The sequence below is a fragment of the Haliaeetus leucocephalus genome, unplaced genomic scaffold (assembly GCF_000737465.1).
Source record: "Haliaeetus leucocephalus isolate CR32 unplaced genomic scaffold, Haliaeetus_leucocephalus-4.0 Scaffold1, whole genome shotgun sequence".
Taxonomy (NCBI): Eukaryota; Metazoa; Chordata; class Aves; order Accipitriformes; family Accipitridae; genus Haliaeetus; species Haliaeetus leucocephalus.
In genome coordinates this window covers 9,571,084-9,593,725 of record NW_010972437.1, presented here as the reverse complement: position 1 = coordinate 9,593,725, position 22,642 = coordinate 9,571,084, and the positions used below count along the sequence as shown (strand labels likewise).

The 22,642-nt window shown below is 38.2% G+C and overlaps 1 protein-coding gene across 1 annotated transcript in view; it reads right to left on the bottom strand.

Annotated features, from left to right (window-relative positions):
• Positions 1 to 22,642, bottom strand: part of PDE11A (phosphodiesterase 11A) — a gene marked incomplete at its 5' end in the record, with an annotated part of 141,550 nt that overhangs the window by 7,188 nt on the left and 111,720 nt on the right. The window contains 6 exons of the mRNA XM_010569299.1: positions 6,482 to 6,565; positions 9,431 to 9,501; positions 12,501 to 12,568; positions 13,953 to 14,030; positions 17,925 to 18,025; positions 21,188 to 21,278. Coding sequence (XP_010567601.1) covers positions 6,482 to 6,565; positions 9,431 to 9,501; positions 12,501 to 12,568; positions 13,953 to 14,030; positions 17,925 to 18,025; positions 21,188 to 21,278 — 493 coding nt within the window. The remainder of the gene's footprint in view (positions 1 to 6,481; positions 6,566 to 9,430; positions 9,502 to 12,500; positions 12,569 to 13,952; positions 14,031 to 17,924; positions 18,026 to 21,187; positions 21,279 to 22,642) is intronic.

The window sequence follows — 22,642 nt, the reverse complement described above, 5'->3', positions numbered from 1 at the left end:
CTGACTTAGAAGGGAATTGCGAATAAGAGCATTCTTTCTTCTTTTCCTGGTTTTTCTTTCCTGTATAGCTGCTCTTCACCTTTTCTCTCTATTAATACAATAGTAGCAGAAAAACCCCAGACTCTTAGGTTAAGGGCATGAGGTAAGAAAAATAGTTTGGTGATGCTTATTCCGCTACTGGAAATTGTAATACAGTCATAGTACCTGGGTTTTCTGAAAGTTCAAGAGAACTCATTCTGGGTGGCCTTGTTTTAGATTCATCATTAGTAGATAAGCAACAAAGCAACAAAAGTGCTGAACCTAGTTGAATTCCTATTTCAAGGCTACAGAAAGATCCTTCTACAGTGCCAAAATCCCCTTTCTCTGGGACAACCCCTTATTCCTAACATAATCCTTAGCTACCAACTTCCCCCAGCGCTGGCATTTGGCCTGATTAAGTTTCCTCTGAAGCATATTTCTTACAAACACAGCAGAATATGTTGCACCTGCTCTTCCTTGGATAATATTACCCCCTGGATTTCAACAGAAAGTGAGACTAATTTGATCTGCCAAGGTCTGTGCAGCCTCAGTCTGTGGTGTATAACATACTGAGCCTATCTGCCTTACTAATCTTTGTCAGCCAGGCAGCCCCAGGAAGCATAGATGCATTATCTCTCACTCTCTGTGTCCAAATCAAATGTCAGAAATAAAACCTGCCAAAAGTGTGCATCTTTATGGTATTCTTTAGGATCTAGTGAAAGTTATCTTCCTCTTCCCTCAACATGCTATAAAGGAAAAGCTGACTTCAATGAGAATCACATGGAGCTGATCAAATTGCTTCCTGCGAACACATTTTGCTGAATAGCTTAGTCCCAATCCCCCCCCCCCCCGCCCCCTTTTTTTTTTTTTTAAAACACTTCTTGACAGCTTGTGAACATGTTTCAGGGAATGAATTTATATATTGCTCACAGTGAACAGCTCACTATCTAGTGCTATCCCTGCCCCTGACTAGTTGCAAAGTTAAAATAGAACAGTACTGCTCTGACTTTTGTACCAACAATCCAGGTATGGGTGAATGGTGGGTACAGCAAGCCATTTCCAAAATGCTCCTACAGCTAAACACTTCCTCATTAGATAATTTTAAAAGTTTTTCAGTTCTGACTGTACAGAGAGGACAGAAACATCTGCAGGAAAAAGTCATTGTTTTGGCTGCATCCAGTGACTCTTGCCTGAGCAAGGACTAAGCCATCCCATACAGTCCATTCTGGACAAGCAGGACTTCTAGAGGAGTGGTCCAAACCCCAAATTCCTTATACAATATTTCCTTATGCAAAATTGTAATTGAAGGAATGAGGGGAAGGGATAGAAGTGGTAACTAAGGAAAGGCTGCATCAGGACATAGCAGTGTAAGAATAATTCTTAAAGCATACCTTTTCCTCCTTCTCTGCAGAGAAATATTAAAAGATTAATCTCCTGCTTTATAATTGTAACTAGAGTATATGCTTTTAGAAAAAAAATCACCACGTGTGCATATGCACTTCCAATTCAGGTGTCAAAGTCAACTCTTGAACTGGAGAAGTTAAAGCACAGAGGTAGCTGTGATTGTTGGAGATTTCTGTGTATTTTTTCTATGCTTTGTAGAGGCTTTACCATTCATGATACCTTCTGCATTTAATGTATGCTTACAAGCAGAATAGATGCTTTTGCAGCTACATCATCATGCTCTAAAGACAGATTTGATTACAACGCCAGACATTATCTTCTGTAGGAAGACTGGCATATGAGAGCTCTTGGAGTGATTAGATTTCTTTCTAAGTATGTCAAACAATGTGATAAAGAAGGGTCTCTGTCCTTCCGCATTCTGTTCAAAACATTGGAAGTACTTGCTAGGCTAAACATAAATGTTTCTACTCTTCCCAGATTCCCCCTAGAATCCTGGATGGAGTAACGCAAAATCACTTCTGTAGATACTATTATATGTTTAAAGCTCTCAATACCCAAGAAAATCTTGAATAGCACTAAAAATAGCACTAAAATGGAGCAGTTCAATGGAGCACCAAGGTAGAGGTGAGCAGGGCAATCTCAGGCACGCATAAGTTGTAAAAGCCGTGAGCTTCTTTATCATCCACAAAGACATCTCCCTTAAATTTAAATAGCTGCTGTCATTGTTACTGACTACCTGACTATGTATTTATCTGCCCAGAAGCAGAGTGCATGGCCTTTGGCCCTGCTATTCATAGTGTAACTGTCTCTGCCTAACAATGCTGTGAACAGAGCTGGGCTTCTGTTAGCATCTTTTGTTTGATGTGAATCGCTGAAGCTTTGATGTTGTTTGTGAGAAAAGTAATGATTAAAAAGAATAAGATCTCCACTCTCCCACTCTGCTCCCCACAGAGAAATCTAATCTGAGTTGGGAAAAATCTGTGACTGATCCTGTCTTAAGTATGTACAAACCACAGAGTCCAGGAGAGAAATCTGTTAGTGTTGAAACTCTTAGCATCCCTTTACTGGAGGGTCAGAGAGATAATTTGTCTTAATGATCAAAATTCTGTTTCCTGTTACACAAACATGCATGTCCAAATAGGTACAGAATACTTTCTCTGTGTGATGAACGCAGCTGTCAGTGTAGCCATAGTGCTTTATTTTCACTGGGATGTCTTAGATTTTCTGCTTTAGTTGCATGTGCTTCCCCTTTATAGAATATTCTAACAAAGGGGATGATTACTTCACACTGAAGCTACATTAGTAGATTTAAAATGCTCTACAGTTCCAAAGAATGCATTTTTCCTTATAAATTATTATTCTAATAAGCTTGTTTCTCATCTCTACTGATGAATGCTTTTCTTGCTGGCATTTTTGAATGAAGAGCAAATGTGAGGCAGTAAAGCGTAACTAAAGCCTCTAAAATCAGAGCTTCAGAGTAAATGGATGGTTGTTCTGCTACTCAAGGCAAAAACTCCACTGTCACATAAAAATACTCTGATCGGTGATCACTACAGTAACAAAAAAGTAAATTCAATAAAATTATAATGTCCCAAGTGTAATAAAAACCAATGAACAAAAATTGGGAAGGCTTTATCTTAACAAAGCTTTGATTCACAGTGTGAAGGAAACAGATTTGATTACTAAGGTATTTTGAAATTGGAGGTGGCATGATTCCCGCATTGAGCAGCAGATGTGGGAGAGAGTAAGGGAGCAGAGCCATGGCTTACCTTGTGCCAAGAGCAGAGTCAGGCTTACAGAGCAAATGCAAAACGGTTTTGGCTTTAGACACTTGGATATGGTAAATCTAGCTATGCATAATCCCTGATATATTTTTTTATATCCCTAGCTATCATTATATATCTATATTCAGCTTCAAGCTCCACGTTAGCTTATGATGTAGCACATTTTGTATATCTTTGACCTTCTTTCTTCTGGGTCCAACAGACATTCCAAGGGGCAGTCAAACAGGATTGCTAAAGGAAGTTGCACAGATTTTGACTTGTAAACCTTCTCACAAAAAGGGGCCAGACTCAGGAAACAGTTCTAGCCAGGTAAGCAGAGGGATGTGATACACATCCCCCAGTAAAGGAGACTTCATTATCCTTTACCTGGGAGAAGAACTGCACCTCAAAGTGGGTTGTCTTGAGCTACCTTAAGGAAATGCAGAGAGCAGAGCAGATGCATAAGGAGGAGGTAGAGCTAAATCTCCCCAGAAAACGGATCAAGTCCCAAAGAATGTTTCAGAACGGGGGGAAAAAAATAGGGCTAGGAAAGCCATAACTCTCTAAAATGCTCTGAAAAGTTTATATACTGTTTTAAGTATGAAATATTCCTTATGGGCACTCTGGTATGTAGCCTAGCTTGGACTGTGGAGAAGATATTGTTTGTTATAGTACTGTCAGTGGCACTGGGGTGGTGATGCCAGACCACTCCTGGAAGTTTGGGCTGTGAAGTTCCTTCTGTGTTGCATACTTCAGACATTCACAGCTGCTAAGAATAGCCTGCTCTTGGGAACTACTATGAGCAAAGAAAATTTCAGAGGGCTCTGCTGATCTCCTGTCTGACTTCAGTGGGAGTTGCCAGCATTCACTGGTTGCTGGGACCATCTTTACTGTATGGGTGTCAAATAACAGAGGGCACAGCATTAGGTCCTGCTGTAGCAACTATGTTGGTATGGACACAGCTGTTCCCTGCAGAGTTCCCTTCAGGGCTCTGGATGCTAGGATCTGCCCACACGTATTCAGGACTTCTAATCACTAGCATGCAAAAAACTACATGCAAAAGCCTTGATTTTGTTCTCTATGGTTTAATGTTGTAATTTTGGTATCAAAATGAGTGTCAAATGTTTATTTCAAACATACGGGTTTTATAAGCACTACGTTAGTGAGCTATATAAGTACTGCTAAGATTTTACTAATTTGTCAGCTGCCACTCCGCCTCTTTATGTTGCATTTGTAATGATGTAACCCATTCTCTCCCCACATGCAGTCCCTACAACATATTACAATGGCTAGAATTTTAAAGAATGTATTTGGAAAGAAAAAAAAAAAAAAAAAAAATCTAGGACTTGGCCATAGTTGTACTGTTCAGTCAGCCCTAAACGGAGGATATACAATGCCTGAATACACTGCTGATGTGATACGTGTACTGAGGTTTGATTAAGCTGGATATGAAAATTAAAACTTGGCTCTACATTGAAGAGAGAATCTCCCGCAGTGTGATACTATGACATCAAGTTTTCTGTTTACCCCTAAGGCTGGTGCTGCAATGACTTCCAGGTTTGATGGTGTCTCTTTTTTAAGTTGTTGAGCAGCAGGCTAATAACTGCACAGCATGATGCAAAGACAGCAGAAAGCAGGGAAATCAGATGTGAATATATTCCCCAGAGATCTCCTGCTAAGATGGAGCTAACTAACCAGAGCTTTAGTGCTCAGATGTAGTCCTCTCATGCAGAGGATGGGCTGATTATCAGCTCTTCCTGCTTTATTGTATATTTTTGGATTACAGATACTATTACAAATCATGAATTCTGGTATAATATGCACTTTAGAGTAATATGAACTATTATATTGAAAGGAACATTATTTTTAAAGTTTTTGTCCAAGGTCAGTTCCTCCCCGTCATGTTGTCCACAATAATCTTCGTATTTAAAAAAATACAGGTTTATGTTCTTCTTCTGTGCTTGCTTTGCCTAACTGCTTGAAAGCCACAGCTTTAGTTTATTTCATCATGATAAAGACTGACCTAAGAAAGGGACAGGATCTACTGGCAAAGCAGTAGCCCACCACGCTGTTTTCACAAGCACATGTTGTCCATGTCGCACAACAGGAATTGCCTTTGCTGCTGGGCAGTCACTTCATTATTGCCACAGTTGCAGCCTCAGATGCCACAAGGTATAGAGGGCAGGGGAAGCACATCATCCTCCTTACCTCATATGCTATTGGTGACATATCTGCTCTACAAAATGAAAAGGAACTGCCAATCCATTTTTGTTTGTGTGTAGCAAGCTACGTTCAGGCACAAGTTCATCAATTTAATGTTAACATGGGAGCTGGTACCTGCTTCCCAGCTCTTGGCTTTGTATCACCACTGACCCATTGCTTCAGTTCATTGCTTGGAGATGTGAGGCAGTTTAGGGTGCAGTGGTAACAGGAAGAACTTGTTGCAGTTCCCCAAAAATGCCTAGTGAGAACATCCCCATGATATTTCAGATATCAATTGCCAAACTGTCAGTCTTTAGTGGCATAAGGCAGTCTGTGTGGTTTCAGTGAGTAGGAGGAAGACTGGCTGACACAGTTATTGATGGTTAAGTTACTAGTGTTATTTTCCATTTATCATCCTGCTGATGAAGCTCTGCTTTCTATACAGATAAGAGATGAAAATTTAGAACAGTGACGCTTATGTTACACAAGTCAAATTCTGAAGCTGGTTTAATCCAAAGAGAGAGAAGTATTATTCTGGTCATCTATAGCCTTAATAAAGTAGTACTTGAGAGCTTATACACCTTATACCAAGCACCAATGCAGTCTGTGTAGAAGCATGATTAAAAGAGTAAACTCCAAGTTAAATAGCACACAGGTTAAACCACAAATCATTTGTCATTGACCTTAAAGGCTTGGCCTAGAGGGAGCCAGAAGGGAGTGCAAAGGCTCAGCCTTGAGCTTTCCTTTGGGTCAACACATATTTGGACAGGTTTGACAGCAGCACCTAACGAGGCTGTCCCTCTGGCACCTCTCTGCAGAGCACTCCACACCTTGGCATGATGAGAATCAGTTTGTCTCAAACGTAATAAAATAAACAGTCGCCCTATCAGCTTTTATAACTTGGAGAGGAATTGTGTTTACAGATTTTACCACCTTCACCTGAAGATTTCTGCACAGAATTCAGACTTTTGGTAAAGTCAAAGAAAGGTAAGAGTTCAAATAGCCTTCAAGACTGCACTGAAGCTAACTCTTTCTCCCTAGAGAGGCAAGCACAATCTTCTCTGGACTCTACAGGAGCAGTAAGTAAAAATTACCTCATACAATGGCATGCAGATGCTATCAATCCACTCGAGCTGCAGCCTGGGTAGTTCATCTTTCCTGTTCCGATCAAAAATGGCCTGAATTGAGAAGGGAACAAAGCTGTCATGCTTTATTACACTGGATTATTTTACAGACACATCATCCAGCACTTTGGAGCTATGATCAAATTCTCACAACCAGAACACTTTGTAAACCATAATCAATCTTTGCAGCAGTCTTCCTACTGCTTTGTCTGGTATGAAAAATAAACTCTTTATTTTCAATCCTGTTTTGAAATTTGTAGGCTGAATGTATTTGAATTTTATAATTTTGTGATTTAAAATAAATAAATGCTCCACAGTTGGAGCTGAGCTGGTAAGAAACCTCCTGTAGAAATGTAAAGTAGATACCTTTGAGTAGAAATTTCTCTTTTCTCACATAGGGTTTTCCAGCTCAGCAAAATGAACAGTGATGGATCTGGGCTGGCTGGCTCCCTCCCTCCCAGTTACAGACCCTTTCTGCAGAACCAGCCGTGTCTGTGAATCCAAAGTATAGGGAATCGACAGATCCATTTGGGGAGCAGTTAACAATTTGTTCCTCTGGAAATAGCCTAATTCACTGCTCACTGCATAGCCCTGGAGAGGAAATTATAGAGGTCAAAGCTGATGTTTAAGAGGCTCAATTATTGGCTGAAAGAAGATGGAAGAAACAGAGTTCTGTAGAGTTTGAATGTGAGTTGAGTTTCTTCCATACTCTGCCTGAGATTACTTGGGTCCATCAGCTTTCTGTCTACAGGATTTTAATCCTCCTTCTAGTGGCCCATCCACACCATTTACCAAATGCCTTATTTTTTATTTTTTTTTTAAACTCTCTGAATATGCCAAGTTTTAAGTCTTTCAGTCTTTTTCTGTGGAAAGTCTGTTCTTGTTCTGGGCCCATCTCCTCAAGGCTGAAGTCTCCTTAGAAAAATTACTTTCCTTCTCTACCTTGTAAAAACTCCGGACTATACATATTACATTAAATGTCTGGTTGAATTCTTCTAGTTGTAGCCTGCACTTTCTGACATACGCAGGTATCACACACTGTATCTAAATAAGACTGGGAGATAAGAGTCAAGGACTCTGTGATCTTAAATGAGACTCTTGGGTTTGATTTTTGGAAAATTCTGTTTTTCCTATTCAAATAATTTTGAAAAATCCTGTCATTGTCAGATTGTTATAAGCACAATGCAAGAAAAAAAAAATCCTTGAGTTGTAAGATAATATCACATTATCTTGCTGACTAACAAGTCTCATATCTAACTAGCAGCAACACCTATCTAGGTGGCTCGCCATAGCACTATGTCATGAAATATATCAGCATTTGATCTTGTTTAAAAATTCCTCATTAACATGGTAAAACTCTACATGATTTTGACCCTTAGCCATCAACTGTTAGAACTGATGAACTTTGTGATTATTTACTGGCCTTATCTCCCAACATAAAACACTTCGTACATCAATTTACTGGATTTTTTGAAATTGTGAAGGGCCAGAGAGGAACATCTTCCTTCAAGCTGTATGGCTTCAAATCATCCTACATGTGGCCCACAAATTACTGTATTCCTTGGTGCAGACTGTAGAGTCCAAAGGAAGAGTGAGAGGGCTCCTATGATGGAGGAAATATTGAAGATATTCTTTCCCACCTGTCTGGGCTGTTTGATGAGGATTTTCAGAAGACATAAGTCCAGAAGAAAGCTCATTTCACTTTTGTCCTTCTCTGCACTTCTGCCAAATCTACAGTATGTCCAAAAATGTAGATGTAATAACACACCTTAAAATAATTCTTAAGGTTGCTGGACCTCAGCCATTTGCACTGGAATTCATTGCTCCTTGAAGACAGTAATGTTAATGCGTGTGTTGAAATAAAATTACTTCCTATTATGCTTCATTAGCATGAGAAACACACTTTGCAAATTTTATATACAAGGCAGGAAAGGCGTTTATATCCATATTATATGGAATGGTACTTGCAGTTATTCAGGCCTAGATTTGGTCTCAGAATTGCTAATACCAACACTGACTAATTACTCTCCTACTGGACTATAGCTACCATTTTTTTCTGAGAAAAGATGCACAGAGAACTACTATAGGGAAGAAATCCATTAATGTCCCAGCTTCCAACAGTATACAAAGTGAAAAGCTATTTATTGTATCTGAGAATTATTTACTACAACCTTTTTAACTTTATTGACTTTGTTACATCACCTTGCTCATGTGCAAGTGAGAACAAGTCTGAGCTACTGGAATGGTCTTTTTATTTTTGGAAGAATAAACATATTTGTGAATGGCTTATAAGTTGAATTCTTTAGAATACTTTCTGTTACCCTTCTCCTGTTGCCTCTAGATAATGGCTTGCCAACATTTTGAGGTATTTAACCTGGATAAGGCTTTCTCTTCAAATTGTTCACTTACTTAAAATCATTATGAAACTTTTTTTCTTGGTTCTTGTTTGACACTTCTGCCTATATTCCACTCAATACCAATTTATCCTTTCAATCACAGTGTTATAGTTAGTTGTATACCCATAGAAATGCTTTTCAGCATTTGATACATCAAATAACACAGATAGACAGCTGTAGTATAAAGTAAATCTGGCAATTTTGATTTCCATAAATAGCTGGTGATTTTTTATTTGAATACTGTGTATTAAAAACAACACCTGTTGCCTAGAAAATTAACTGACAGAATAACCTTGGGAATAGGTACAGAAAATGTGGGAAAGGGCTCAATGCAAAAATGACTGAGTTGACTGGAAAGCTTTTATATATGGCTGTAAATGCATGTCTTTATTGGACAGAGATTTTATTTATTCCAAGATTTTTCTTTACATAAAAAAATACAGTTAGTTTTTCTGAATGCACCCAATGATATTTTCTTACCCTATTGAAGTTAGTAACTATTTCAGAAGTGATAAAAACTTACTGAAGGGGTGAGTTTGAGTTCAGATCTTTCTCTGTCTCCTTGTTCAAAGAACTCACTGGTTACCAGCTCAGCTGCCTAAAACATAAATCATGATAAAGATTAGAGTTCTTGCTACATAATTTTTAGGGTAATGAGTTTTTGCTCAGACCATGATTTTTGCCTGTGCTTAATTGTAAAGAAGTGAATAGCCCCACTTACATGACTGACGTCAGGCACATGTTTGTGTAGTTTTCAGGACTGGGCATACAGGGGGTATAAATAGCCATAACCACTGATAGGCATGCTAATCCCTTTTTGATAGGGAATTGACTGGGGAAACGACATTGCAATGTTGAGGTAGCACTCAATGCAGTTATATGCAACTTACTCAAGTATTGAGAACAGAATAGAAAATTATAGCTTCTTGTTGGCATCCACAAGTACGTCTGTAAAAATGCTTTGTAAAATGTGCGAGAGCTCTCTGGCTACTTACAGGCTGTTGCCCTATATAAACAACTTCACTTATCAAAGAACCTTAGTTAACCAATAACCTCTGTTGTCTTAATTTAATATGAAATCATAAAGGGTTTTTTCCCCGCTAGGCTTTACTTTTTTCCCATGACTATCATCACTATAGGATCTGAATATCTAAATATAAACACAGATTGTGATTATCATATTGAATCAAAATCAAGAACTAGTGGGTTGGAAGTTGGAAAGTGTCTTTCTGAATTTTGTGCATAAAGATGTTCTATTCACAGCAGAGGCTTGTGCTTCTCAGAAGAACACAAAATTTAAAACCAAAATTAGTTATGGAAACAACAGGAATTTTAGGAAGTCAAACAGTGAGCAATCCTGATAGAGTAGCCTTTACATACTGTACTCTTCTCATGTGTGGGGCTTGGAAGGTAGGCATGTGTGATGTTTGAGATGCAAAAAAAGGAAACTAATCTACTGAAGATGCCATTCAGTTCCTAAAGCTCTTTTCGTGCCTGCTTACTGTTTTCAAGCTAGGAAATGATTTCATAATGCCAAAGCACAAGAGGGTGAACTAAGCAGAAAACCTGCACTTCATAAAATCTCAAAATTTCTTGCTCTAGCAACTGCATGGTAGCTAACATTCACAAGTCCTAAGCTTGTTACAATTGAAATAAGGACTACCAAAATACATTGGAAGTAGGTGAAGTGATGTTATAAAGTACTCTTAAATCTTGAGCCAGGCTATCACACAGTTTGGAACTTTATAATGTATGTAATCCCAGTGCACTAATAAAATTCTGGATCAATACTCCAGATAGAGGAATAATTAACAACTTAACAGCAATTAAGGGTTTGCCAAGTGTATTGTATAAAAATAATCAAGACATAGTCTCACCTCTGTCTCTCACTGCTATTCTGATCCTTGTTCTCTTTGTGTCCCTTTCCCTCTTCTTTTGTCTGTTTCTATCTTCTCTTCCTGAATTTTGACTTCTTACATGTAGCCTGTATTCCCTTTGATTCATATATTTTAATCTCTTTCTCCCTCACTTTTCCATGTTTTTGTCCTTTTGGCACAGTTCAGATTCCTATTTTCCCTCTGTGGACTTACTAGCTTATCTGCTCAACCAGGTAATGTTTTGTTTCAATCAATCCCAGACTGGATTTTTCAATATAAAGTAAACCTGTACACTAGGCTGCAGGGGAATTTTCACCTGCAGACCTCCAAAGTGATAAGGATAAAAACCCAGTTTGCCAGAGACTTCAGCACTAATTCAGCACCACAGCACAAAGATTGATAACATGGAAAGCGGACCCTACCTGACATTTTGGCTGTCAAAGAAAATGGAGAAGTTAACTGGGTTAAAGAGGAAAAATGAGGAAGGATTGCACACACTGCAGCTGTGGCTAGGTGGCACTGAAAAACCTTGTGACTCATTTTCCCACTGCAGGATATGAGCAACTTCCCTGATTTCCACATGAAGTGACCATGTTCTGGCCGAGTAACAGCCTTAGAAAGACTATTGTCATAGTCTGCTTACAAAAGCAAAACCGACTCATCTGTCTGCAACTGCAAACTGAGCTGAAGCCCTCACCACATAAATGCTTTTTTACTGAGTTAATGTGCATGTAACTTTTATAGGTCTCTTTCAGCTTCTGTCACTTCCTTGTCCTTCTCCAAGAAATCTGGCTGCTCCTGCCTCACTAGTTCTCTGGTCTAGCTTCTCTTTCTCACCCCATCTTTTTAACTACCACTTTGCTGTTAAGCCAGCCAAACTCCCTCCAGGTGCTTAGCTACACTCAGCTGCGCTGGTGTATTCCCTGTTTGCTTCTTGATGCTGTATATTCCTCCAAAACCCTATGCAGCCTGCATTCTACTAGCTTGTTCTGGACCTCAGTAAAGGACAGAGAGTTATTAGCATGGATACAGGAAATATTAAGGGTGGATGCTGAGTAAGGAAAGATGCCTAGAAGAGGCAAAATCATGTGGTAAAGGACAAGACTTTTGGGACAGGTTGCTTTCTCACGTTGTAATTGTTTGCCAATGCTGGACCCAAGTTTTATGTATATTTCTAAAGAGCCTACTCAGCAGCAGAAGCCTGAATTTTTATGTGTTTCTAAGTACAGGATGCTAAAAAGGGCTCTATACTACACTTGTAGTTTTCTACATCAATGTTGAGAAAATGAACACATTTCTCTTATCACATATACCGAAGATTTTATGTTAATCAAAATTTGCAGATATTCTGCTGGTATTTTTGATTTAGCGAAGATTCTGCCACTGCCAAGAAAAACTGTGGGGCAAAACTAGTAAGCACAGCTACATGTGGCTAACACTTTTTTTAATCCATCCATTTTTTTGATATGGATTTAAAAGGTTAATAAGAGGAGAGGTTGTAAAGCCAGATCTCTTCAGGTACCTACATGCTGCTCACCAGCATGTGTACATAGAAAGATTATGCAATAAACCATTTCTTGCAGAAACCCCCTGCTATTTCTTTATAGCATTAATACTGCTGTAAATTGATTCCAGTTTTGGTCCCTTGTAAGCCAGGGCCCTGGGAATATTGTCCCGCCAGTCCCGCCTCCTCCCAGCCCTGCTATTAATCATGACTTGCCTGTCTTGAAATCTCCCACGGTTTGGTCACAGCTCCAAGGTCACAGGCTGTCATTAGCATTGATCTGAAAAACAGAAATGAACAATACAAGCTGAATCAACCTTTGTTGGATTTCTAAACAACTCTGCTCTGGATGCATAAATAAATAATACATACATAAAATGTCAGCCCTGGCACCTTCTTTTCCTCCAGAAAAGAATGACATGTTTGAAATCTCAGCCATCAGCATGGCTTTTACATCACAATTGTGCCTAGGAAGCCTAATGTGTTGCAGGTCATCAGATGATGAATTTTGGTATTGTGCACTGCACACTAGAAAAGAAATGATATTGCAAGGGAGTAACTGCTAATTTTGCAATACTTCTAACACTACTTACATTAATACCTATAGTATACTAGATAGCATGTGCTTCACATGATATAAGTGAGGGTATTATTACATAATACACCTGCAAACTGGATTAATTTATATGCCTATTTGTAAGTCACTGCTGTAGGAAGAGAACCTGTAATCACAGGAGGTATCCCAGACACTGTTTAAGCAGTTTCTACTGCTCATCTGCAATAAAAATTTAAGATTTACTACGAGCTATACTGTTCCACTGTAGTTTAATACCTAGCTACAACCATGTTTTATATGCATTAGGAGAAAGAAACCGTTCAGCTGTAGAAAGCGTTTATGTACAGTACCACGATGCAGATAAAAGTCCAAGAAAGTTTAAATGAAGAACAAGGGCACTGAAAATGAAGCATCAAATATATTGCCTGAATCTAAAATTAGGAATGGGTGAAATGATATGGAAAATAGAAAATGGCCAATATTTTGGTCAAAAGACCAAAAGAAACAGAATTTTAATGAAATTTCAGATAAAATGAGACATAAGCAGGCATGCATATGTGAATGCACACATTTTATTGTCTCAAATGCGTGGTATGCTGAAACCATCCACAATGTCTGAGGTATTCAATAGGATGCATGCTCAGATCATTCTTGAGGGCTAGAAGAGCACCGTGTATCTGCAGATTCCCAGGTACAAACTTAGAAGACCAGAGAGAAGCACAGCCAGTGAAAGAAAACAGCAGAGGAGGGAACAGGGAAATGGACAAGAAAGATCTTTGTCTCCTGAGGCAGAATATTGATGCTTTCTGGAGAAAGAATGGAAGGGCTGAGTGGTAACTGGTGAGGCTGGGAGAAAGGGAAGAAAACATGACAGAGTGTGAAGGCAGAAATAGGAATGGAGAAGATGAGGTCACACTGATTACATCCCTGCTGTTTGGTAACGTTTAGAAATCGTACCATACGTTTCATATCATGGATCACATTTTTAAAACAAGCTACCTTCTCTAAGTCTAAGACTCTAAGTCTTCACTCCATCATATATGAAATTCCTTAAACAAACATGGCTACACTTTGAAATAACCAGAAAGCAAGAAATAGTAGTGCTCACCGAAATACTTCTCGGTGGTTTTTTATATTCCAATCATAACCACCTTTACTGACAAGTTCAAAAAACTTGGTCCTTCTCCTGCAACAAAACAGATTATCAGAGAAGGAAACAAGGCGCTTCCAGGGCAGCACTGCAGCAGAAACACGGTTCTCTGGATGATATGAAATCATTGCACCTCATGTATTATTGTTAAAGTCGTTACACTGACAGTCCATTTAAGCGAAACATACTAATTTCCGAACACATTCTATAAATGTCTGTTATCAATGTCAGAGTTGCCTAGTAAAAGCAATATTGTATTTATGGTCTCCGCAGATAAGGAAATAAATGGTACCAAAATGTTCAGTCTTCCATGGAAGCATGAAATGTTCAACTACAGCAGTGGACAGACAGACAATAGAAACACTGCTGAAATACATACACACTTCTTTACTTGTCCTTGCAAAATGGTTTTTACTTCTGTATCCTGAACGGTTTTTCAGAAACTTGCATTTCCTGCTATTTCCAGCACACAGAACAGAACAGTGAGACACAGGAGTTGCAGATGTCTCAAGGTAGTAGTTCTTATTGACTAGAAACTAGGTCTCCCTGCTTGGTCCCATGCTTTGTCTTCTGGAATATCTTGCCTATGTCCTCAAAGATGGACAAAACATGAGCCTGAACATGTTGATGTTTGTTTGGTGCCTTTAAGTACAAAAAATTCTGACTCATCATAGTCTGTGTTTTTTTATGGGACTGAGACTCCAAGCAGCTCTTATTGCACACAGTGTGACTACAATATGAAATAGATCTTGCCCCAGATATAGCAGAAGTTGAGGTACAAAAATACGGAGCAACTTGCCCAGACATATTCGTGAAATAAGATATAAAAGAATTTCACATTACAAAATTTGCTGGGACAATGCAAAGTCACACAGGCAGAAAACAAAATTCAGTTCTCTCACACAAAGTTATAGCATCGTGGCCCAGTGGAAATAAATATTGCAACGATGAAAATTTTAATGGCCAACAGTAGTTGGCACAAAAATCTTAAACCAGCCTAATCCTGAGCAGATCATCAAAAACTATATACTCTATTAAGAGAGTGAGCAGTAGTTTTTTTGCATCCCATATTTCAGTGCCCAGTCTAACAATGTAAAATTTGGTAATGATTTCATTTTGAAGTATTGGATATTCTAGGCAATTCCTATGATACTGGACAAAAACCAGGGAAGAATGTTTAAAGCTGAAAGCTCAGGAAGATGACATCCCAGAAATCTCAAACACTCAAATTTAGAATATAGAGATCCATAAACAGTAACTGAAAATATGAACCTCAAGGCCTTTTGTTAAGCTGAAAACTTTAAAATAAGAATTTTCTTTGAAATACATCTAAATGGATGCAGAAGTAGTAGTCCAACTCCACAGAGAATTTCTATTGTTGGAAGGAGTCAACCTGAGGAAAGCAGCCATGTATAAAGAAACAATTTAGTGTTTCCTACTGGTTGCTTATGCATGGTATCCAAAACGAAGAGGTTTGCCATTATTAAGCAAACATAATATGCCAGGATTTCAGAAATAAACAGAATGATAACAATTTTGCAAAGTCTTTGAGTAACATTGACTCTGGTTTTACTTTGCCTGGAAGGGAAAGTTGTCTTGCTATATATAGCAAATCCAGTTGCTTTACAGCCCAGTGGCTCAAGACACCATTTGAATGAATTTCCATAAACTTCATTTTGGTTCCATGCTTTTGCTTGTTGTATGATCTACAAGCATCATTATCTAGAATTATCTACTAAAATCAAGTATATTTTCCATCTGATCTTTCACTGAAAGTCATCTTTTTGTTTGTTTGTAGAAAAGTAGTGCCTTGAGAAAGTCATAAAGCCTTACTCTGCCTGGAGTTTTGTTGCTGTTTTGCTAGCTGCACTTTGTGACCTTTAGGTTTAGGCATTCTAAGAATACTGATATGAGAATTTCCTTCTCTACAAAAATACTGAAGATGTAGTAAACTGAAAAAGTAGTTAAGTACTTGCCCAGACACATCTGTTCACATAGGATGGCTTTAAGAAGTGTAAATCATCAACGTTTCCAGGGAGTGATTTTCAGGCACTTTTGGAAGTAAAGTAGCATAACAACTACCTGATTAATGAATCATAATAACACAAGAGGAAAAGATAACTTATATGCAGACTTTTGAGTAAAGAGGCCTCATTTGCTAAAAGTTTTCTGATTCATGTAGCACATAAAAATCAATTATGCAAGCAAGGAAAAATAATCTTGAAATTCAGCTGACGTCCCTTTTTGGATATTATTTCTCTGTATTAAAACTAGAAAGACAACTTGACCATGTAGTTTTTCAACCTAAGGCACACAGGGAAAAGAGCTCCATCACATCTGGGTCTGGACTGAGTTCCCTCCCAAGGCACTGCCGTGGGCCCTCTCTGGCTCTTCCAGGGGCTGCAGGATCTTGGCCAGGGCAGCTGCCCACTCAGCCCCTGCTACTTATCTTTTCCTTGACAGCACAAAACATTTTTGCAGCACTTGTTGTTTGTGGTGAGACAGGAGAACGCGTACTGACACATCCCTGTGGTCCCTGTATCTCACTTAAAGCTGTCAGCAAATTCCCCGTCATACCAGCCCCCTCCCCCCCCGTCCCCGATAACAAGCAATCTTAACAGACAGCTTCAAAAAGAGTATGCTTAAAAGGGCTTATTTGTTCTGCTCAGAATTTTCATGTCAGCAAGCAGAAATTTCTTCATGGACTAATATTTAGAAGTTATTTATAATAAAACTATTTGCTAAAACCCTTTCTTAATGCAACTTCTCTGAGAATAGACTTGTGGGAAACAAAGAATATCAGTGTGTCCACTGCCAGTACTGTTTAGAAACAGTCCTTGGCACAGCAACCAACTACTGAGGAAAAAAGACAAAGAAAACATTGCAGCATCCCGGCTAGTATTCTTGCAATTAACAGTTAAAGATACGATGCTGATATAGATAGCTGAACAATTTCAGCTTTGCCTGAAGTTTTCTGGAAACTTGGTTTGGTATCAACCATCACTACAAAGGAGGGGCAGAATCTAGGTATAGCACCCTAAGAAAAACATTACTAACTGCTACCCAGCACTGTATGGCATAGATGCTAATGGACATCAAACAAAAATTCCTAAAGGATGAATTATTGTCAAGACTGGGAAGGTAGTATGCTGAAACTGCACATCCGACAGCACTCCTCCCTGTAAGTCAGCCACAGGCATGTGCCAGACAGGGGGATTTCAAAAGTGGATTGTGATGGTGGCACCATGACTCCTCCGACTACATGCATGCTCCCACACATTCTCACTGGGAAGAGCTTGGTAATAATTAACAGTATTTGAAAGACATAAAATAGCACCAACTTGAAGTCTACTTAGAGATTTGATTTGCAAACAAGGAAAAGGAAGAAAACTGGATGACAGAGATCCTATTATACTTCTCTTGAGTTAAGCTTTTTAAGACTTATTCTCATGTGATGCAATTTGGCATACTTTGTCTTCAAAGCAGCAATACATATGCTTTCATTACGTCTGGAACTGGGTCTGTAACTAAATATAATATTTCTTAGCATACATGTTTAGAAACTCTGGAATGGTGGAAGAGAATTCTAAAATGTCATTGATTTTCTACATGCCTGAAGAAATGATCACAGAAGGGACAGAAGAATTATGGGACTGAGCTGTAACTGATTCCTTGGATTACTTTGAAGTATAAGCCTAGGATTTCACTTGCTTTTTGTTGATACAGACATGTTATACATTAAAGCAAAACTTACTTGGACACTTGAGATATTTCTATTAGCCTAAGATATACTAAGTATTAGACTAAATCTCTTCAACCACAGCTAAACACTAATTTCTCATATTATATATCCTTATTGGTATTTAATAGGTCATTAGAGTAAGTTCTTCGAATTTTCATTTGTCAAATACAAGAAATGCCAATACTTACTCAAAATATAGAGTGAGGTCTGTTGCCAATATCGATTGCTTTAGAAGCTGCATAAGGTCACTGTAGTCCTTAGAGGACAAGTTAGCAAAGATGTTGTGACCCTATAATGAAAGAGATAAAAGGGGTAAAGGGCTAGCAATCAATATAGGTTTTTAAAAGGTTTTCTAACTCTTTAGTCCACAGTTTCCTTGTAACAGAGGTCTTTTCTGATTCATGGCAAAACTACAACAAAATAATAATGTTAATACTGCTGAGATTACATTGAGGTGGAAGAGTTGACGATTGTAATCAAGCACTTGGTATGTTTTTCTAAACCTTGCTGAAATTATAGCCTCTTGAGGAAAGATTTACTCTTTGCTCTGACCCTGCACAGACTCAGTTTATGGGGAAAAACTATGGATATATCTCAATCTTTCCTCTTATTAAATGTTTTGGGGAGCTGTGCATTGCAGCTTTTGAGTTGTGCTCCTAATAGATTTATCTGTGCTGCTGCTTGCAGGCGCACAAACTGCTGTTAGAGCAGTCAAAGACACTAAATCAGTTTTTCATTCAAAACAGCCCATTTGCTCACTCTGCCCATTACTGCGTTGTCTTACAGTGTATACAAGCATTGCCTATGCAGTCTAAAGAATGGCAACTTTAGGCAGTTTAGACGCCATTTTTAGGCCCAGTAGGCTATTTCTTAAGGGATCATGGATTAAGAATTTGAAAGGTGCTCTATGACCAGAATGAAAGGAAACAAATTATTTAATATTGCTATTTTAGAGCAGGGAGGTCCTTTTGTAACTGAATTTCTGAAAACTAAGAGATACAGATTTCTGAAAACTAAGAGAAAACAAGAGATATACTAACTATAGATATCCTATAATTTCTTTATAAAATCCTAGAGAAAATAAGCTGAAAGAAACAAAATTAATGGAAAATTCTAATTGTAAGCTTAAGAAGTGGTCTTTGTGACATTAGTCAATATAACTAAATAAAAGTAGTACACTTTTTTTTTTTTTTTTCAAATTACCTAAAGAAATAATGAGGTTCTTGCTAAACAGAGTCTTTTTTTGGTGGTATTTAGCACTGTATTGCACACATTCAGTATGCACTGCCATCTACTGCTTAGGAAGATTAAAATGCCCTTAAACCCAAGAATTTTCCAGGAACAGGATTGCTATAACCATGATGGTCTGAGGACATAGATGAAATAAGGTCTGGAGGTAGAAATGGTATTTTTTAATAAATCAGCTAATTGTTGGACTAAAAAAATAATTTGCCATGCATAAAAGATGGTCTTCTCTGTGCCAATGAAATGATTATTTCTTTTCAACTAAATATTGAGAAGGATTTGAGAATCTAAAGCTTATTTATGAAAAAACAATTTTAAAACCAAAATACTCAGGAGAAAATAAAGCAAAATGTATCAGGAAAATAGCAGCTCTTACAACAGGGGCAATTTACCAAGTTGTCTGTTGTTCTATGATATCTGTTGCCTTTCTGACCTGTTTCACAGTGTATAAAACCATGTCACTACAAAGCTCAAGACCACTTATACTGAGGTTAGCATGTTCAAGAGTAAAGGATAAATAGCTCCTTTGTCCAACACAAGAAAATACAATCTACTTTCCTTCTAGACAGCAAAGACAGGCTAGAATATCAACATCAGTGGATAGGATATAATCTAATTTCAGTTTATTTGAGAGAGGAGACCAGCCACTCAGCTAGTGAAAGTTGGTGTATCTTTAAGTTAGATTGGAGGATCCAAATCTGCAGTTATTCCAAACTAAGGGGTGTTGTGTTCCATTAGCAAATAGTATCTATTGGATAAAAATCCTGTATGATTATTTTTCTGGTCTAGAAATGAGGACCTGGAGAAGAAGCTGCCTGAATGATCAAAGGGGAGGACTTGCATTTCAAGTAATATTTTACATCTCTGAAAGAAGTTGGAGTAGATTCCAAGGAAAAAAAGTTTGGGTTTTTTTTCATAAATCTCTTGATTTTTAAGCTGGAAAAGGTAAAGAAAAGCATCCAGACTGACATGAGCTATAAACTTTCACAGAGTTGTCCATGTCTTGTGCCTGTCTTCAAAAAGACATTCAGTCATGATGAAGATTTCAGGAGCTAGAGAAATCACTGTTTTCCAGGAAGGCTTGCTCCAGAGGCTGAACAGTCTCATTGGTTTAGAAAAAACCCCAACCAACAAAAACAAACAAGCAAAAAACCCTAAAAGCCTTTCCTTTTTTCCTATTCTGAACCAGTCTGTTTAACTTTCAAATGCTGCTTTTTCTTATGCCTTTCCCTAGTAGTATAAGGACCCATTTAATTCCTAGTATCACCTTTCAGATAAACTAGGCTAGGCTAAGCAGATTGAGCTGTTTAAATCTCATGCTGGTGCTCTCCTTTCCTATGTCTACTTTTTTAATATAATACTGAGAAACTGAACACTAAAGCCACAGTCCCATGACTAACCTCTGTGCACCATACACAGAGGTAAAGCCATCACCCTGTTCCCATTTGTCTGTGATCATGGGACATTCCCAGATACTCTTCAAAAGTTATTGCAGATCAGCATATGGTCTCCAATTGTGCTGCATGAACAACATTTTTGTTTTTATATATACTGAATGCATTTTGTAACAGCCTATCTGTGTACATTAAGAAAATACATCCATTGTTTTGTAAGGATTGCGTGTCCATCCTTCTACTTTTCTCACTACTTCTCTGGGGTAGTGCATGCTGCATACTGCTATGTGCAAGATATTCTAGGCAAGAACTATGTCTTTATGTGTATCTGCAAAGCAATCAGTGTACACTGGACAGCATGATATTACTGATATTTTTTAGAAAAATCATTTAGCAAAATAATGCAAACCTTTATAAAAATACTGATTACAGAAAGACTGTCAAAGAAATTAAATTGATCCAGTAAAGGATGACTGTGATACTCTGAATACTACACCTGTGGGGAAACGTAAGAGCTTGTTTCGCCTACCCATAAACCACTGAGCAGGATATATGTAAGAAGACTGAGAAAAGCTGACAATATGATGAGGATATGTTCTCCTTGCCCCTAGCTGATTGAGACAAATATAATCTCTGGGCTCTATGATCAGCATTTGTAGTTGTTTAATTTTGTGCTAGTTGTGACCTTTGTGGTAACCAATAAATAATTCCTCAAGGAGAGGGCATTAAAAAGGTACTGTGTGTGGTATTTCCTTTCTCTGGCTGAAACTGCCCAACAGCTTACAGTGAGATTAATAGTAATGCTTTTGTACCTCACTTTGGAGAATCATGACAGCATGATTGAAATGGTGGTGCTCCAAGGTAGCAGAAGTGCCATAGAGCTGAGCTAAGGCTGATCCGCTCCTGAAACAGAACATGGGGAGTCAACAAATACTGCTCGTCTGCTTACGAAGCAGGTTTCAGAAACAATTCAGTAACAAAAGCACGTAGCCACACTCCATTTCAGCAACCACACTTAAGACAGTTGACAAGATCAAAATACTAGTTTAAAGCCAGATACAAGGCATTTATGTTCCAGACTTTGCTAAATATCATCAGCTGACTAAAGATTTTCCTGGAACTACATGAAATTTTGTAATGCAACTTTCAAAGTGCCTCAGTGATGCAACAGCAGAGGCGCACCACTGTGCAGTAAAGACAAACAGTAACGTCCCTGGGCTAGGACCGTCTGTTCTGCTACTACTTTTTATTTTTAATTCTTAATAGATAGAAACACAATGGCTTACAATGGGTGATAACAAACTCTTAAAACCCCCCAAAACACAACAACAAAAAACCAACTGCAAATGCAGTGACGTTCTGTCTGTATGTAAAATCAGGCACTTAAAAAAAATACTAAGGTAAAAAAACATAAGTGAGAGCAGTGAATATAAAAGTGAAGTTTAGCATCTCTTTAGAATGTATTTTCTCACCATGTTTATTGTCCAAAACAAAATTGGCTTCAAAACGCACAGAGCAGGTGGGTTTTCTAAGTTTAAAGAACAAAAATCTATAGAATACAATTATAAAATTGAGAATCGTTAGGAGGTGCAGAGACCGGGACTGGATTGTAAGAATAGTTACTGTTCACCAGTACTTCCACTTCTGGGATCCAGCCTAAAGCAACAAGATGGGTTTTCTTTCCAAAGAAATGAAAATAAGAGATTATGCTAGAGACAAACAGAAAGAGTCTCCTAGGAGCATATACTATAAAACTGCACCATACTGATATTTAATTACCAGAAGCAGCTATATTAGAGAGAAGGATGTCCAGGAAACATTATCCCTAGAGAACGTGGTGTTGAGATATATAACTGAGCCATTTCACACAACTGATATTGCCTCCATCACATACCTCTTGAACTTTCATCACACAGAACAGCAGTATTGAACACTGAAGATAAAATAGGAAAATGTGATGCTTAAATTTATGTCAGGTTAGAGGAATAAATCACAGCTGCTGTTATGAAAACTACAGCTTCTGTTTTCAGGGATGTTTTATACATGTGTGGTGATGTTTGTCTTTTGTTAAATGTCTTCAGCAATTTCTTTATGGAGTCGTAAAATGGTAGCCTCCTCTTTGTACTCTTTTGTCAAACAACAAGTATAAGTGATAGCAGTCTAATGCCGAAACCTCTACCTTTAACTCAGCCATCCCTCTGCACAAGAGATATTGTTGTGTGATGTTAGAGTGGAGAAGTGGTTAACTTAATCAGAGCCTAAAACGG